The 19,909-nt window shown below is 43.5% G+C and overlaps 1 protein-coding gene across 1 annotated transcript in view; it reads left to right on the top strand.

Moving 5' to 3' along the window:
* LOC124795842 (facilitated trehalose transporter Tret1-2 homolog) overlaps nucleotides 1-19,909 on the top strand; it is a 55,939-nt gene that overhangs the window by 21,213 nt on the left and 14,817 nt on the right. Inside the window, exon 3 of the mRNA XM_047259924.1 lies at nucleotides 12,057-12,383. Coding sequence (XP_047115880.1) covers nucleotides 12,057-12,383 — 327 coding nt within the window. The remainder of the gene's footprint in view (nucleotides 1-12,056; nucleotides 12,384-19,909) is intronic.

The following is a 19,909-nucleotide window of genomic DNA, read 5'->3' as shown; positions in this document are numbered from 1 at the left end:
GAAAGGACAGAACCTTGGGGCACGCCGGCAGAGGGATAGAAAGTACGGGAGTTGGAATTGTGGATAGTCACATAGGAAGGACGATGGGAGAGGAAGGAAGCAACGAGACGGACGAAGTTGATGGGGAGAGCATATTCGCTCCAGCGCTCGCTTCGTCCCTTTAATCTCGTGAACCGCGCAACTGCGCATGCGGCCACAGATGCAAATGCGCTAGAGATGTTGGTATGCGGCAGAGACTCCGCAGTCGATCTGTGTTGGCATGTCGATATATCATTGTGAGCTGCACTGTGACGACGTCTTTGTGAGTTTATTACACCAAGCGCCGGATTCCATGATTTATCAAGGTTGAAACCACTATCTCTATTAATTAAATTCGACGTCAAGCGAATCTCAATTGCCTCCTTCGCTATCGAATCCCAAAAAGACGATGTAATTGCCAGAATTTCGACGTTGTCATACAACATACTGTGACCAGTGTCAATACAATGATCTGCCACTACCGACTTGTTAGGTTGCAAAATTCGTGTGTACCTCCGGTGTTCTATACATCTTTCTTGGACAGTTGTTTGTCCAGTATAAGAAAGGCCACATTCACAGGGAATTTTGTAAATTCCAGATTTTCGGAGCAGCAAATCATCTTTGACCGAGTCCATGAGTTCAGCTGTCTTGGGTGGAGGACGAAACTACTCCTATTTTTGATGAGAGGTTACCCACATACGGCAGGAAGGCCGTCGATTTAAAGGTTTCTTCGTCTTCTTCTGCTTTCTTTGTGGCCTCTTTCGGTTTCATTTTCAGTGCCTTCTGTATTTGCTGTGGGGAGTACCCATTGTCTTCAAACACTCTTTCTAAGTGGGAAAGTTCATCTTGCGGACTGCTTTCGTCAGAAAGAATATGCGCTCTATGGGTCAAAGTTCGGAGAACACTCGTCGTCTGGGCAGGATGGTGGCAGCTATTTGCACGTAAGTACAACTCCGTGTGCGTCGGCTTCCGATATACTTCATATTCCAAATTGCCCTCCTCTCTGCGCCGATCCAGAACATCCAAGAATGGAAGGCGTAAAGGGACGAAGCGAGCACTGGAGCGGCAGTCTTGTGGCTCACTCTGAAGATGGCTGAACGTTATACAGCCGAAATATTAGAAGAAGAAGGAGAATTCTTGCGGCTGCACACCTGAAACTTAATGGAACAATCTATGCGTCTCCAAAACCTGAAGATTCACAAGTCCGCAGGAATACGACCGCGCAGTGCATAAGAAAAACTACAGGTATTCAAGGCAGGACAGACCCACTTGATACAAAAACTTGTATTTGCGCGTTTCACGGACGCTCGATACAATTTACATGGGGTGCAAGATAGTGACTACGTTAGACACAGAAAACTGCGCGCGACGTAGATTACAGTGACTTCAAAATAAGCATAGCTTCAGTGCTGCAGAATTCGAAGATGTCAGATAACGAAATTTCAAACGAAGTATCAGCTTGACGATGTACAGAAAATTGCGGAATCGACACGAAAATTTGTAGATGAGGTAAACAAACCTATCCCATTGTTCAGTAAGGAAAAGCCTCTGACCAATTGGGATTTAAGAGGAAACGCATATGAAAGGAACTCTGTAAATGAGAGGTACCAATTAACATCAACGGCTTAATGCATAAAGTTATGCCGACTGCTAATCCGGATGGTAAATTGGCAGGGAAGTTATTTATTGTGCTGCGAGAAGATGGAGATGCTCAGCTACCTACTAGTCTTTCTCGTGTGCGTGATCTTGCAAGGGCAGCAGGGAATATTTAGGTCGCAGTAGGCAGAAGTGGTAAACAGAGTGTAATAACTACAACTATGGTACGAGCACTGCCTGTGGCCAATAGTGGTCAAAATAACTTGATTTTGTTGATTCCTGGTCTGCGTATAAAAAATCATACTAATTTAGAGCAAACTGTCACTCCTGAAAAATGTGTTACATTGCAATTGGTATCTCCCGGTATGAATGGACAAATGCAGCCTCTGGGTATTCGTTTTTCCGTGCCAAAAACTATTTTGTCTCACTACGTGTAACTACATCTTAAAGAATAGCCAGTTTCTCTATAAGCTCCGCGACAGGCTGTTTCATATTTGGTTGCATGCCGTCACATTCCATTAGTTTTCATTACGCCGTTAAACCAATTTGATTCTATAAGCATTATTTAAGAGTAGATATCTAACTGAACGCTCTATACGGTTTGTAACTCCCAAGAAGTTCGCCTTCGATCTTGATGTTGCGAACCTTTGCGATCACTGTGGACCCCATTTTTCATTCGGAGTTGATGGTGCAGGTTAATGGTTTGTTTTGAACATTTCTTGAATGTCGGCGATGCCATTTTGTGAAGTGTAATACATACATCCCAAAGAGGGATGATATCTGCACCTCCCGGACGCTCATTTTCTGTCGCCATCCTGATGAACTTGATGACTCAGTAGCAGCTAATAATTGCTAACACTTTCAAATGAGTCTTACTAGAGGATGAACTTGCGATCTCGCGCTCAAGGGATTCCTTGTTAGCTTGAGTTGGGACACAAAGACGTGCTAGAGGCCTGCGACCATTATGTAAACTCTGAGCACGTCTTATATCACTGCTTTATTAGGTCGCTAGAATGAACAGGTCACTTGTTAAAAATTACATTTGCTGAAACGTTTCGTTTGTCTCCCATGATTGTAATATCATCGTCAGGCGAAATTTATAAAACTCCCGGTAGATACCCATAAATGTTGAAAGGGATATTCTACTTAATGTTGGCTCTGAGCACTATGGGACTTAACATCTGAGGTCATCAGTCCCCTAGAACTTAGAACTACTTCAACCTAACTAACCTAAGGACATCACACACATCCATTCCAGAAGCAGGATTCGAACCTGCGACAGTAGTGGTCGCGAGGTTCCAGACTGAAGCGCCTAGAACCGCTTGGTCACACCGGGCGGCCTACTTAATGTTCATAACTTACATTTTCTTCGTTGGGGAGAAGACAAGGATACGTTGGAGGTGGTAAAAACGAAGGGCAGCAATTCACGCTGCTGAATGAGAGAGAAGACATTATTACAATGAAATGAACACCCTTAGCTGCTTACAGGCGTTGACATACGTCAACGGGCACAGATGAAAATGTGTGCCCCGACCGGGACACAAACCCGGGATCTCCTGCTTACATGGCAGACGCTCTATCCATCTGAGCCACCGAGAACACAGAGGATAGCGCGACTGCAGGGATTTATCTCTGGCACGCCTCCCGCGAAACCCACATTCTCAACGTAAGCAGCTAATGGTGTTCATTTCATTGCAATTTCATTCTAACGAGCTGCATGGTCACCGATGCTATATGTTCTTTCGGACACGTCCGAAAGAACAGATACCATCTTAGTATATATATAGAAGACTGGTTCTGAGGAGGTGAAGCCTCAGTCCCTATTAGAAATATCCGACGATTGTGGGCGTGAACTCGTGGTCCTGTCTCCCCAGTCAGAGTGACCTGTCCTTCCGTTTTATCTTGCCCAACATATACCTCTCTTCTCCCCAACGAAGGAACGATAAGATATAAAAACTCGGTGGTGTATCCTTTTATCCATTTGTGTACGTCTACCGCGAATACTATACAAGGGGCTACAAATGAAAAAGCGAAGATGTAAAAAGTAAATAAACTATTTATTATTTTAAAAGTAAGAGCCAAAACTTTTAATACATTTATTCCACAGTGAGACAAAAGAGTCGGTGTCTTCATGGGAAGTACTCGAAACAGCATCGTTCCATTGCAGGATTATAACGGCTCACGTGTTGCCAAGATTGTTCCAAGCACGCTGCAGAAGTTTCGCTGGGGAGCACTTAACACTTCTTCCGTACAGTCCAGATCTCTGTCCACGCGGTTTCCGTAGTTTCGAAGCCTTGAAGGAAGGGACTCGTTGCCGTCGGTTTGCTTCGGATAAAGAGATGCAGACCTGGGTACAAACATCGTTCCGTAGGCTATCGAAAACATTTTTCCATGAAGGCACTGACCGTCTTGCCTCACAGTAACAGACTAACAGTTAGGCCGATTACTTCTGAAATAATAAACAGTTTACTGACTTTTTTCCATGTGATCATTTTATTTTAGGGACCTAATAAAATAGTGATATCGTGCGCGGACTGTGACATCTTAACGCAACATTCCTTCAGTTACTTTGAGAAAGCAACCACTATCCTGGAATGAGCTGATAGTTAAATTCGCCGATCCGTTGTTGCTTCAAGCCACAGCGTAAAATATGTGATTTAGTGCGATCGCTACGTAAACTCTTTATGCCAAATAAATAATTCACAATGAAGATAAGCATAAGCTGCTGAATACGTCTATCCTGAAGAAGAGTAGAGCATTCTGTTCAACAGTCTATAAGGAAGTACGTCAAGTCAGAAGCTGCGGATTTCACTTGGTCAGAACTGAATGTACTTCTCTCAAAGTCAATATTTGGTAGGAGTTTGGCAACAGGTTCAAATGGTTCAAATGGCTCTGAGCACTATGGGACTTAACATCTCAGGTCATCAGTCCCCTAGAACTTAGAACTACTTAAACCTAACTAACCTAAGGACATCACACACATCCATGCCCAAGGCAGGATTCGAACCTGCGACCGTAGCGGTCGCGTGGTTCCAGACTGTAGCGCCTAGAACCGCTCGGCCACCAGCGGCCGGCGGCAACAGGATAGGTAAGAGACTGGAAGTTATGAATTGATGGAACGTTTACTTTGCTAAACCTGTTTCTAGCTTCCCGATTCCATCTGTTCATGTGTTTAAACACTGACATTGAGGTAAGTGATCACACGGTAGAAACCGTGAAGACCGACTGAGCTACCTGTGAGAGATTATGCGAAAGAATTTCCTCACCTTCTAGTCATAGTTTATCGTAGGTAGTTGGAACAACAAGAATACTAAGCTATTTGGAAGAAAGCACAGGTCATTACTGTTTTCAAGAGGGACCGCCGGACAGATGACCATAATTATAGGCCTATTTTTTTATCTCAGGCCGCTGTAGAATTATGGAGCGTGTTCTGCGTTCACGCATTACGACGTCTCAGTAACATGACAATGTGCTCTATTCGGTAAACAGAGAATGTAAGAAACACAGCTCAGTCTGTTCATCGTCGAAATACAGAATGCCGTAGGCAAGGAGGCTGGGTCGATATCGTATTTTCTGATGCAGTTCCGCATTATTATGTCGTGAGAAAAGTGCGATTTTAAAGCGTATCGAACCAGATTTGTGACTGTATTGAGTGATTTCTAAGAAACAAACCTCAGTCTGTTATTTTTAACGGGACTAAATCGACGAATGTAATTTATGGAGTACCCCTATGGAGTGTTTAGGACTATTGCTTTTTATAATATATATATACCGGGTGATCAAAAAGTCGGTATAAATTTAAAACCTTAATAAACCACGGAATAATGTAGATAGACAGGTAAAAATTGACACACATGCTTGGAATGACATGGAGTTTTATTAGAACAAAAAAAAAAAAAAAAAAATTCCTAGACGCGTGAAAGATCTCTTGCGCGCGTCGTTTGGTGATGATCGTGTGCTCAGCCGCCACTTCCGCCATGCTTGGCCTCCCAGGTCCACAGACCTCAGTCCGTGCGATTGTTGGCTTTGGGGTTACCTGAAGTCACAAGTGTATCGTGATCGACCGACATCTCTAGGGATGCTGAAAGACAACATCCGACGCCAATGCCTCACCATCACTCCGGACATGCTTTACAGTGCTGTTCACAACATTATTCCTCGACTACAGCTGTCGTTGAGGAATGATGGTGGACGTATTGAGCATTTCCTGCAAAGAACATCATCTTTGCTTTGTCTTACTTTGTTATGCTAATTATTTCTATTCTGATCAGATGAAGCGCCATCTGTCGGACATTTTGTGAACTTTTGTATTTTTTTGGTTCTAATAAAACGCCATGTCATTCCAAGCATGTGTGTCAATTTGTACCTCTCTATCTACATTATTCCGTGGTTTATTCAGTTTTCAAATTTATGCTGACTTTTTGATCACCCGGTATATATATATATATATATATATATATATATATATATATATATATATATATATATATACCAGGGATTTTTACATACTGTGTTGCGACTCTCAGAAGGGACGTGGCCTTACTGTAGGGGCGTCGTGGTGGCTCCCTGAAAATAAAGATTTGTGTACGCTGTTAGTGATATCTAGAGGGCCGACAGTTAAGTGTTTTTACTATGGCAACTTGGTACATGGCAGTCGAATCGTACTACTTGACTCATTTGTTTCTTCTCAATAACAGTCAGTTTGAATGTTAGATTTGTCGAATACAGATATTTATAATTGTTGTCAGTCTTCTGTGATATGTGTTTCTCTGTCATATTGGACAAATATTTAAATGCAAGTACACGACATGATATTTCAAATCTATTGTTGTGACTTGGCAAGACAGCCAAGCCACTAGGAGGAAGCCGAAAGGCACGCGTTTAAGCTCACGCAGGCTGGCGTGAGGTCTGGAGCAGGTAAAGTAATTATACTACCAAAAAAGTACGTAGCTGCTGGAATACTTAACTTTAATCCATAATTGGTGAACATCGGTCTGACGGTACATGCATCACAAGATAAATAGCAAATGATAATGGCGCCTTGCTAGGTCGTAGCAAATGACGTAGCTGAAGGCTATGCTAACTATCGTCTCGGCAAATGAGAGCGTATTTTGTCAGTGAACCATCGCTAGCAAAGTCGGCTGTACAACTGGGGCGAGTGCTAGGACGTCTCTCTAGACCTGCCGTGTGGCGGCGCTCGGTCTGCAATCACTGACAGTGGCGACACGCGGGTCCGACGTATACTACCGGACCGCGGCCGATTTAAAGGCTACCACCTAGCAAGTGTGGTGTCTGGCGGTGACACCACATCTATCTTGCAGTTCTAAAGATATGAACAGAAGAAAATTAGAAAATATGACGGCAGTTACTTGAATTTCAGTTTTACATGTTCTACCCCCCCCATGAACCATGGACCTTGCCGTTGGTGGGGAGGCTTGCGTGCCTCAGCGATACAGATAGCCGTACCGTAGGTGCAACCACAACGGAGGGGTATCTGTTGAGAGGCCAGGCAAACGTGTGGTTCCTGAAGAGGGGCAGCAGCCTTTTCAGTAGTTGCAAGGGCAACAGTCTGGATGATTGACTGATCTGGCCTTGTAACAATAACCAAAACGGCCTTGCTGTGCTGGTACTGCGAACGGCTGAAAGCAAGGGGAAACTACAGCCGTAATTTTTCCCGAGGGCATGCAGCTTTACTGTATGATTACATGATGATGGCGTCCTCTTGGGTAAAATATTCCGGAGGTAAAATAGTCCCCCATTCGGATCTCCGGGCGGGGACTACTCAAGAGGATGTCGTTATCAGGAGAAAGAAAACTGGCGTTCTACGGATCGGAGCGTGGAATGTCAGATCCCTTAATCGGGCAGGTAGGTTAGAAAATTTAAAAAGGGAAATGGATAGGTTGAAGTTAGATATAGTGGGAATTAGTGAAGTTCGGTGGCAGGAGGAACAAGACTTCTGGTCAGGTGACTACAGGGTTATAAACACAAAATCAAATAGGGGTAATGCAGGAGTAGGTTTAATAATGAATAGGAAAATAGGAATGCGGGTAAGCTACTACAAACAGCATAGTGAACGCATTATTGTGGCCAAGATAGATACGAAGCCCACACCTACTACAGTAGTACAAGTTTATATGCCAACTAGCTCTGCAGATGACGAAGAAATTGAAGAAATGTATGATGAAATAAAAGAAATTATTCAGATTGTGAAGGGAGACGAAAATTTAATAGTCATGGGTGACTGGAATTCGAGTGTAGGAAAAGGGAGAGAAGGAAACATAGTAGGTGAATATGGATTGGGGGACAGAAATGAAAGAGGAAGCCGCCTGGTAGAATTTTGCACAGAGCACAACATAATCATAACTAACACTTGGTTTAAGAATCATGAAAGAAGGTTGTATACATGGAAGAACCCTGGAGATACTAAAAGGTATCAGATAGATTATATAATGGTAAGACAGAGATTTAGGAACCAGGTTTTAAATTGTAAGACATTTCCAGGGGCAGATGTGGACTCTGACCACAATCTATTGGTTATGACCTGTAGATTAAAACTGAAGAAACTGCAAAAAGGTGGGAATTTAAGGAGATGGGACCTGGATAAACTAAAAGAACCAGAGGTTGTACAGAGATTCAGGGAGAGCATAAGGGAGCAATTGACAGGAATGGGGGAAATAAATACAGTAGAAGAAGAATGGGTAGCTTTGAGGGATGAAGTAGTGAAGGCAGCAGAGGATCAAGTAGGTAAAAAGACGAGGGCTAGTAGAAATCCTTGGGTAACAGAAGAAATATTGAATTTAATTGATGAAAGGAGAAAATATAAAAATGCAGTAAGTGAAACAGGCAAAAAGGAATACAAACGCCTCAAATATGAGATCGACAGGAAGTGCAAAGTGGCTAAGCAGGGATGGCTAGAGGACAAATGTAAGGATGTAGAGGCCTATCTCACTAGGGGTAAGATAGATACTGCCTACAGGAAAATTAAAGAGACCTTTGGAGATAAGAGAACGACTTGTATGAATATCAAGAGCTCGGATGGAAACCCAGTTCTAAGCAAAGAAGGGAAAGCAGAAAGGTGGAAGGAGTATATAGAGGGTCTATACAAGGGCGATGTACTTGAGGACAATATTATGGAAATGGAAGAGGATGTAGATGAAGATGAAATGGGAGATACGATACTGCGTGAAGAGTTTGACAGAGCACTGAAAGACCTGAGTCGAAACAAGGCCCCCGGAGTAGACAATATTCCATTGGAACTACTGACGGCCGTGGGAGAGCCAGTCCTGACAAAACTCTACCAGCTGGTGAGCAAGATGTATGAAACAGGCGAAATACTCTCAGACTTCAAGAAGAATATAATAATTCCAATCCCAAAGAAAGCAGGTGTTGACAGATGTGAAAATTACCGAACTATCAGCTTAATAAGTCACAGCTGCAAAATACTAACACGAATTCTTTACAGACGAATGGAAAAACTAGTAGAAGCCAACCTCGGGGAAGATCAGTTTGGATTCCGTAGAAACACTGGAGCACGTGAGGCAATACTGACCTTACGACTTATCTTAGAAGAAAGATTAAGGAAAGGCAAACCTACGTTTCTAGCATTTGTAGACTTAGAGAAAGCTTTTGACAATGTTGACTGGAATACTCTCTTTCAAATTCTAAAGGTGGCAGGGGTAAAATACAGGGAGCGAAAGGCTATTTACAATTTGTAAAGAAACCAGATGGCAGTTATAAGAGTCGAGGGACATGAAAGGGAAGCAGTGGTTGGGAAGGGAGTAAGACAGGGTTGTAGCCTCTCCCCGATGTTGTTCAATCTGTATATTGAGCAAGCAGTAAAGGAAACAAAAGAAAAATTCGGAGTAGGTATTGAAATTCATGGAGAAGAAATAAAAACTTTGAGGTTCGCCGATGACATTGTAATTCTGTCAGAGACAGCAAAGGACTTGGAAGAGCAGTTGAATGGAATGGACAGTGTCTTGAAAGGAGGATATAAGATGAACATCAACAAAAGCAAAACAAGGATAATTGAATGTAGTCTAATTAAGTCGGGTGATGCTGAGGGAATTAGATTAGGAAATGAGGCACTTAAAGTAGTAAAGGGGTTTTGCTATTTGGGGAGCAAAATAACTGATGATGGTCGAAGTAGAGAGGATATAAAATGTAGGCTGGCAATGGCAAGGAAAGCGTTCCTGAAGAAGAGAAATTTGTTAACATCCAGTATTGATTTAAGTGTCAGGAAGTCGTTTCTGAAAGTATTCGTATGGAGTGTAGCCATGTATGGAAGTGAAACATGGACGATAAATAGTTTGGACAAGAAGAGGATAGAAGCTTTCGAAATGTGGTGCTATAGAAGAATGCTGAAGATTAGATGGGTAGATCACATAACTAATGAGGAAGTATTGAATAGGATTGGGGAGAAGAGAAGTTTGTGGCACAACTTGACCAGAAGAAGGGATCGGTTGGTAGGACATGTTCTGAGGCATGAAGGGATCACCAATTTAGTATTGGAGGGCAGCGTGGAGGGTAAAAATCGTAGAGGGAGACCAAGAGATGAATACACTAAGCAGATTCAGAAGGATGTACGTTGCAGTAGGTACTGGGAGATGAAAAAGCTTGCACAGGATAGAGTAGCATGGAGAGCTGCATCAAACCAGTCTCAGGACTGAAGACCACAACAACAACAACAACAACATGTTCTACTGTTGGAAATGGAGAACGTCCCCAGTGTGTCATTTTATTCGAAACTCCTACCAACTGAAAGTATAATTCTTAATTAAATGAAACAACATTTGGAGTTGAATCACTGCAGTTTTCTAAACAAACTATGAGAATAATTTTCCCACTCGTTCTAAGAGCTCCTCCGGATGCGCAGTTCGATGCGGTCGCACGTCGTCACTCACAAAAGTGAAGCCAGAGCAGAATGCACCCCTGAAAAGACTCAATGGTGAAGGGAGTACAGTGTCACAGTAATGTTGACTGGTATTCGAAGATATAGAGGTCAGAACATGCATGTAAAATTATGCCTCCCCGCACCGTAACATATGGATCACCGAAACGACCGTGTTCGACAGTTTTCCTTGGTTACATCACGGGTTTCCATCTATCGCAGTATGAGGCTACGTCGATAATCACTACTCAGCGAGCAAAGCACGCTAAACTACTCCTCGCTGGTCCAATCCCTGCACTGGGCCATGTGCGAGTGTCAGCGCAACGCAATAAACTGATTGTCTTGCAAAGAGACCACACGACGCAGTCGCCATGCCTTTGTGGAGCGTGAGATTCGAGTGCTCGCAGTAGTGTTTCCTGTGGCTGCAACTGCATCCGCTGTTTGACGTTGATCACTTCTTGGATGTTGCACAGTATAGCGGTCATGTGGTGCTGTAGTTGATCGTGGTCGACCATCTCGTCTTCTTCCGGCTGCAGTAGTTGTAGTTTGGATTGCTCCACACGCACGTTGAACAGTGCTATGACCAATACCAAACTCCTGGGCTACATGTGTCATACGTCGTGCTTCTTCCAATATCCAGGTGATCCTTCCCCGCGTGAACTCGTCCAGATGTTGTCTCCAGGCAGTGTTGTAATGAAGAACACCACAACATTGCTCCATAGCTCCTCGCTGATTGACACACACTATCTTTTATCGTTTTATCCCCCTTGTCGTGTTACAGGACCAGCCCCATTTGGCTCTTTAGTCACGTTGACCTCACGCCATGAGATATCCAGATTTCTGTGTACGATTGGGAGACCTCTGGCAACATGCTCCAGCACATAAATTCATTTACACCGAGTTGTTAACAAGTTATATTATGAAATTACCTGGCAGATTAAAACTGTGTGCCCGACCGAGACTCGAACTCGGGATCTTTGCCTTTCGCGGGCAAGTGCTCAACCATCTAAGCTATCCAAGCACGACTCACGCCCGGTCCTCACAGCTTTACTTCTGCCAGTATCTCGTCTCCTACCTTCCAAACTTTACAGAAGCTCTCCTGCGAACCTTGCAGAACTAGGACTCCTGAAAGAAAGGATACTGCGGAGACATGTCTTAGCCACAGCCTGGGGGATGTTTCCAGAATGAGATTTTCACTCTGCAGCGGAGTGTGCGCTGATATGACACTTCCTGGCAAAGGTCCCGAGTTCGAGTCTCGGTCGGGCACACAGTTTTAATCTGCCAGGAAGTTTCATATCAGCGCACGCTCCGCTGCAGAGTGAAAATCTCATTCTAAGTTATATTATGTTATCTGTCTTGTCCTTAAGTTATGCAGAGTGGTTATTATCAGCTGCGGGTGGCGATGTGTTGTCTAGTGTACTTTTTCGTATGATACCAAATACTTCTGACTACAGTGCATATCTTTAAATGTTAAAAGGATGGTAATCTCTTTATTCCATCTGACCTCTTTGTTTCCCCCCTTGTCGCTTCAGAAGCTTCCTGTTGACAACAGGTGGTTCTCGTGCTGTCTGGGCTGAACATCTTCTGCGGCAGCGCCACCCTGGCTGTGAACGCGACGCAGATCTTCCTGTGGAGCGGCAGCTCCATAGACTCGGACGTGTCCACCATCATCGTCAACTGCATCCAGACGGTGTCGTCGCTGGCGGCGTCTCTGCTGGTGGACCGGCTGGGCCGGCGGCCGCTGCTGCTCGTCTCCTTCCTCGTGTCGTCCGCCTCCCTGGTCGCCGAGGGCGCCTACTTCTACCTCAGGGAGCACGCCTCCAGTGACGTCACCGACACCCTGGGCTGGCTGCCGCTCACCGCCCTCATCTGCTTCTACGTAAGTAGGCGTAGCTTTACCATCTCGAAGCGAAAAATCTGACAATAGAGTGCCGCCGTACCTCTTCCCCCCAAAGCATAAAAAATTTGATAGCCTACCCTCCTTTATTTTTTACCTGGGAGTTCATAAGAACTTCTGACACTGGTTTTATGGCCTGAAATATTACCCCAGTTTATATGGAGTCTCACCCACTCGTACCAAGGGCATTCAACAAGTAATGCAACACATTTTTTTCTGATATATTGATACAGGATTCCAATACCGCATATTATTCTTTTGACAACTTTATTGTTTTTGTCCACATGAGGCGGCGCGGTTCTTTCCGTCCCTTTACGACGAACCTGCATCTACCTGTGAACATTGTCTCAGCATATCATCAGCAGGGAAGCCGAGCGAAACCTACTGTACTTCGACGTGAACCAGGCTGCAATTAAAGTCACTAATCTACGTTTCGGGAGAAAGTTTTCACACGAAATGAAAGGTTGGAAATTGTATGTATGTATTATTTTGAGCTTTCCTCAGTACAGAGGCTTCTCTCCAACATAATAATTTCTAGGAAATTACAATACAAACAATAAACGTCCTTAAACTATATTTTCAAAATATTCCTCCAGGTGTTTCGATCTTGTGCGTCCTCTTCCTCTGCGCCCATTCTCCTCATTGTGTGCTGTACATTTTGGAGCCATGTGGTCATTGGTCGTCCTCTTCTTCTTCTCCCCTCCGGTTCCCACTCCAGTACCAGTTTTGGTATTCTGGTTTTGCCCATTCGTCGTACATGCCCGTACCACTGTAATTTCTTCTTATCCATTACGTCATATATTCTTTCTTTTATTTCCATTCTCCTTATTATTTCGGTGTTCCTTATCTTTTCTTTCCTGGAGATTCTTGCCGATCTTCTCCAGAAGTCCATCTCTAGAGCTTGTAATTTTTTAATGTGCTTCATGTTAATTGTCCAGGTCTCCGTTCCATACAGAACTACACTCTCTAATATGGATTTGTATATTAATTTTTTAGTTCTGCTCATTACATTCCTGCTCCATAAGACTGGGATAAGCATCCCAATGACCCTCCGTCCGCTACTAATTCTTTTATTGATTTCTGACTCTGATTTTCCCTCGATTTCTAAAATGGATCCCAAATAACAAAAAGTGTTTATCTTTTTAATTTTCTTTCCTTCAATGTATAGCTCATCTGAATCATTAGTCATGTATTCTGTTTTTTGGTAATTAATCTTCAAACCCCAAGTTTTGTATGCTACTGCTAGTTGATTGCACATATAGTTAGCATCCTCCCCATCTTGTGCTACGACTACTTGACCATCAGCAAACAGTAAATGATGTAGGTAAACTCCATCTCTTATTTCTAATCCCATACTGTTACATTTACGAGACCATGCTCTAAGGCTAATATCTATATAGATTTTAAATAATGATGGTGACATGGGACAGGTTGGAAATTTTGTCCTTAATTAATATATTCTGAAACTTAGGTGAACAAGTATCTCTGCCAAGCCCGTGCTACTCTTAACACAGTAACTCACAATCCCTTTCACTCATGTTAGCACGTTTATGGTGATGCATTTCCCGAAAACGTAATAGCTACAAAAATACGCATTGTTTTTGGTTGAGAATGCTCGCCAAATATTAAGTCTGTCGGTACCTAATGCAGTCACAGTTTTTAGCCACCGACCTGCTCAATACGCCACGCGGAATATATGACTTTTCTCGTCACAAAATTCACTTAAAAATTCCAAAATTTCTACATACCCATCGGAATAATTATGCCATCACGTTACAACACTTTTGATGTATGAAACACTGCTAGATCCGGCAACTTATCATTTTTATCGGAACTACTATTACACACATCCGTACTGTTTCATGGCTAGTCTCCGACTCCTCTCTAGAATACTCTAAGTCTTCTGTACCAGCAGAGAGAGGTGCGCAAAGGATATTGCTTTACCATTGGTCAGTTTACTCAACAGCCAATAGCAAAACAACATTCTCCCTCGTCAGTCCGCGCTTTTCATCAATAACCAATCGCAAAATAGTAAACCTAACGACTGTACTTTTTACTGACGTAATTATCTAATATGCTGAAGTTTTGTTTATGCACAAAGTTATTTACTATTGTTATTTATACCTGAATTAACATTCCCTTTACCATAAACTTCCTTTACAAATCTATTCTACAAAAATCCCCTTTGTCCACACCCATACTTCTTCGAAATGTTCCCACACTAAATCCCACTACATAACTAGTCAAACAATTATCTTCATATTAACCTTAAACCACACTCACGCATCATTCATACTGCTAAAACACATGTATAACATTTTACCTACACAAAAAGACATAATAACACTTTATGAAAATACTAGAACAGTTTTATGAAACACATTCTATTACTTCAGTGCACTCTAGTGGGCACAATCAAAACTAAATCACAGTCCGCTATCCAACACTGTCCTCTATCGGCTTATACATAAACTACGTGAGCGTTCAGTCTCGCGTCACCATTTGTCACTATCCAGCTCTGAGACACATCTCCCACTTAACCGCCTCCAAGGCAGGATCGGTATACGGCGTTACGCTTCACACACAATCTCCGTTAAATGAGACGACTTTACGTCACGTTACTGGCAGAGCCTGTATCCCCCCTTGGTACCACTCTACTGGTCGTCGTGGGAGGCAACGTCTCGCGGCGTCAATAACGTCTCCATCATCGACATAATGCTTCCAGCAGAGTGCATCCTTCATTGGGCCAAACAGATGGAACTCGGAAGGTGCGAAATCCGACCTGTAGGGTCGATGTGGAAGAACAGTTCTTTGAAGATTTGCTAGCTCCTCTCAGACGCATAGACTTGTGTGAGGCTTTGGGTTGTCATGAAGAAGTTCGTTTGCATTTTTGTGACGACGAACACACTGAAACCGTTCCTTCAGTTTCCTGAGGACAGCAGAATACACTTCAGAATTGATCGATGCACCCCGAGGGAGGACATAGAACAGAATAACCCCTTCACAATCCCAGAGGATAGTCACCATGACTTTAGGTGACTGAGGGTGCGGCTCTGAACTTTTCCCGAGGAGGAGAGGTGGTGTGGCGCCATTCCATGGATTGGTATTCTGTTTTTGGTTGGAAGTGATGAACCCATCGCCTGTGATGAGGCTGGACAAAAAATTTCCTCGTAACGCGCAAGAAATTTTGCTAAGATGGTCCTTCGTTGCCCTGTAAGGTGTTTTGTCAGGCCAGCGGCCACACACCGTCGATTACCCTAAGTGGTGGACGAGTATGTCAGCACTACAGATATTTCAGAGACGTCCAGTTGAGCAGCGAGGTGTTTGATTGTGATCCGTCTATCACCTCAAATGAGAGTGTCCGCGTGTTCCAACATTTCTCGAGTCACAGCTACATGCGCATGGCGACACTCGAGAGATCGGACAGGTTTGCACGACTTTGTTACGATGGTGACAGATGCCTTGCCCGACGAATCACCGATTTTGTTCACTGCCAGGTATCTGTAGACATTCCGCAAGCACCTATGAATATCTGCGATCTGCTGGTTTTACGCCAAAGGAAGCTTAATGACATCTCTGTATTTGGAACGCACCTCAGTTAAGACAACTATATGAAGCCTATGTGTAGCGGCGCGACGATTCGGAAATTTATGAAAGTATAGGTGCTGAAGCAGGAACATTCCATGCTGTTTCACAACAAATTCCGCATTTTTCAACCGGAACTGGTCGAGTAAAAAAATGTTTTACTTTACTTACTGAATGCCTCTCTTAAGTAAACGTTTCTCCCTAAGACGATTAAAGTTTCTGAGTGGCAAGGCCTATCGAAAAGCGGAACAAAATTTTAAAAACGTAGAGACGGATTAATCAGAGTTAGCCAAGACAAAATTGAAATTAGAATCGTAACAGTAGCTCTCATGCATCTACTAACGGTATACGTAACGAAATTGTACCTCGAAGATACAATTTATGCATTGCAAACGTTTTTACCATTTGTGCTGCAGTCTGCCTAATAACCTGAAGACTCCTGAAATTGTGTGGTAGCAGAATTCATCTCGATAACTCCGTCTCCGCTGTCATATGTCGACACAGACAACTGTATAGCTTAAATTCTTGCTATTTGTAATCACTGCTTAAGGCAGGCTGCTGCACCCCAGCTTTGAATACCATAAAATGGGCACGGTTCGATGATGCTGCTCTTGCGTGAGCAATTGTGAAGGTATGGAACGCGGAAAGATGCATGAAACAAAGACTAGTGAGCAAAGCAACTGGAATCACTCAACAGAGGAAAGTCCACTGGACCTGACGGGATACCAATTCGATTCTACACAGGGTACGCGAAAGAACTTGCCCCCCTTCTAACAGCAGTGTACCGCAAGTCTCTAGAGGAACGGAAGGTTCCAAATGATTGGAAATGAGCACAGGTAGTCCCAGTCTTCAAGAAGGGTCGTCGAGCAGATGCGCAAAACTATAGACCTATATCTCTGACGTCGATCTGTTGTAGAATTTTAGAACATGTTTTTTGCTCGCGTATCATGTCGTTTTTGGAAACCCAGAATCTACTCTGTAGGAATCAACATAGATTCCGGAAACAGCGATCGTGTGAGACCCAACTCGCTTTATTTGTTCATGAGACCCAGGAAATATTAGATACAGGCTCCCAGGTAAATGCTATTTTCCTTGACTTCCGGAAGGCGTTCGATACAGTTCCGCACTGTCGCCTGATAAACAAAGTAAGAGCCTACGGAATATCAGACCAGCTGTGTGGCTGGATTGAAGAGTTTTTAGCAAACAGAACACAGCATGTTGTTATGAATGGAGAGACGTCTACAGACGTTAAAGTAACCTCTGGCGTGCCACAGGGGAGTGTTATGGGACCACTGCTTTTCACAATATACATAAATGACCTAGTAGATAGTGTCGGAAGTTCTATGCGGCTTTTCGCGGATGATGCTGTAGTATACAGAGAAGTTGCAGCATTAGAAAATTGTAGCGAAATGCAGGAAGATCTGCAGCGGATAGGCACTTGGTGCAGGGAGTGGCAACTGACCCTTAACATAGACAAATGTAATGTATTGCGAATACATAGAAAGAAGGATCCTTTATTGTATGATTATATGATAGCGGAACAAACACTGGTAGCAGTTACTTCTGTAAAATATCTGGGAGTATGCGTGCGGAACGATTTGAAGTGGTATGATCATATAACATTAATTGTTGGTAAGGCGGGTGTCAGGTTGAGATTCATTGGGAGAGTCCTTAGAAAATGTATTCCATCAACAAAGGAGGTGGCTTACAAAACACTCGTTCGACCTATACTTGAGTATTACTCATCAGTGTGGGATCCGTACCAGATCGGGCTGACGGAGGAGATAGAAAAGATCCAAAGAAGAGCGGCGCGTTCCGTCACAGGGTTATTTGGTAAGCGTGATAGCGTTACGGATATGTTTAACAAATTCAAGTGGCAGACTCTGCAAGAGAGGCGCTCTGCATCGCGGTGTAGCTTGCTCGCCAGGTTTCGAGAGGGTGCGTTTCTGGATGAGTTATCGAATATATTGCTTCCCCCTACTTATACCTCCCGAGGAGATCACGAATGTAAAATTAGAGAGATTCGAGCGCGTACAGAGGCTTTCAGACAGTCGTTCTTCCCGCGAACCATACGCGACTGGAACAGAAAAGGGAGGTAATGACCGTGGCACGTAAAGTGCCCTCCGCCACACACCGTTGGGTGGCTTGCGGAGCATAAATGTAGATGTAAATGTAGATGTAGATGTAAATTTCTAATTAGTCAGCCGCGGTATCAGTACCGCGGCTGACTAATTAGAAATGGATTTTGATTACCACGTGTTCCAAACAATTTGGAAGTTTGAACAAAGACTTAAGATTCCCCACACCAAATACGCCTGCAAAATGTACCGTGTACACAAAAAGCTAATCCTACGTTGGCTGAAGGGTCACCTGATTTACTTTAGCGTAAATGGGGTGTAAATGTGCAAGCTAGCTACGTAATCCAGAACGAAGTCGCTTCAGTTCTAGTATATTATATTTGTCCAATGAATACCCGGTTATCATCTGCATTTCTTCTTGGTGTAGTAATTTTAATGGCCAGTAGTTAATGGCTCTGAGCACTATGGGACTTAACATCTCAGGTCATCAGTCCCCTAGAACTTAGAACTACTTAAACCTAACTAAGCTAGGGACATCACACACATCAATGCCCGAGGCAGGATTCGAACCTGCGACCGTAGCGAGCCATTAAAGCAAAGGCGCTTTTCTCTGCGGCAGGACTTTGTCATGAAATTTCAATCATCAACTTTCTCCTCATAGTGTGAAAATATTTCGGCCCTTCTTAAAAAAGGGATGACCTGCGCTTTCTTCCAGTCGCTAGGTACCATTGTTCTCAAGCGGTCTACGATCAATTACTGCTAGAAGGGGAGTAAGTTCTTTCACATAACATTTGTAGAATCTTATGTATATCTCATCTGGTCCTGACGCCTTTCCACTACTAAGCGATTGCACCCGTTTGTTTCATTCCGCGATCGGTTATCTCAATATCTGTCATTTCGGCGTTCGTACGACGGTTGAAAGGAGGAACCGCGCTACTATCTTCCGCGGTGAAACAGTTTCAGAAGACCGAATTCAGTATTTCGGCTTTCCCTCTGTTGGTTGGTTGGTTGATTTGAGGGGAGGAGACCAAACTGCGAGGTCATCGGTCTCATCGGGTTAGGGAAGGATGTCGGCCGTGGCCTTTCAAAGGAACCATCCCGGCATTTGCCTGAAGCGATTCAAGGAAATCACGGAAAACCTAAATCGGGATGGCCGGACGTGGGATTGAACCGTCGTCCTCCCGAATGCGAGTCCAGTGTGCTAACCACTGCGCCACCTTGCTCGGTTTTTCCCTCTGTTATCTTCCGTTTTGGTGCCACTACGGCCACTGAGTGAATGAATAGATGATTTTGCCCCCTTACTGATTTTACATGTGACCAAAACCTCATAGTGTTTTTACTCAGATCGTTTGACAAAGTTTAACTTTCAAAGTCATTGAACGCCTCACTCATTGGTCTCCTTACGCTCGTTTTCACTTCGTTCAGCTTTTGTTTGTCAGTTTGTTTTTTACTTCTCTTGTATCTAAGATGGAGTTCTCGTTGTTTACGTAGAAGTTTTCTAAAACGGCTATTAAAACCATCCCTGAAAACCTTACTCGGAACGTACTTGTGTAGTACATACTGCAAGATGCCCTCGAATTTTTTTCATTTTTTCTGCACATTTTCGTCCTCATAACTGAAACTTTGATGCTGACTACTCAGATTCTCTGAAATTTGTATCCAGTCACTGTTCATAAGCAAAAATTTCTTCCTACCTTTCTTAACATTCTTTGTAAGACCAGTTGTCATAGTTGCTATCACAACCTTGTGATCGTCCCTGGGACTCCCTCGTCTCTTTCGCTATAATACAAAACGAGCAGCCCATCTTTGAAGCCTTTCGATGTCCTCCGTCAACGCACAGCAATA

The sequence above is a fragment of the Schistocerca piceifrons genome, chromosome 4, assembly GCF_021461385.2.
Source record: "Schistocerca piceifrons isolate TAMUIC-IGC-003096 chromosome 4, iqSchPice1.1, whole genome shotgun sequence".
In the NCBI taxonomy this organism is placed as follows: Eukaryota; Metazoa; Arthropoda; class Insecta; order Orthoptera; family Acrididae; genus Schistocerca; species Schistocerca piceifrons.
This window is presented reverse-complemented; position numbering and strand designations above follow the sequence as displayed.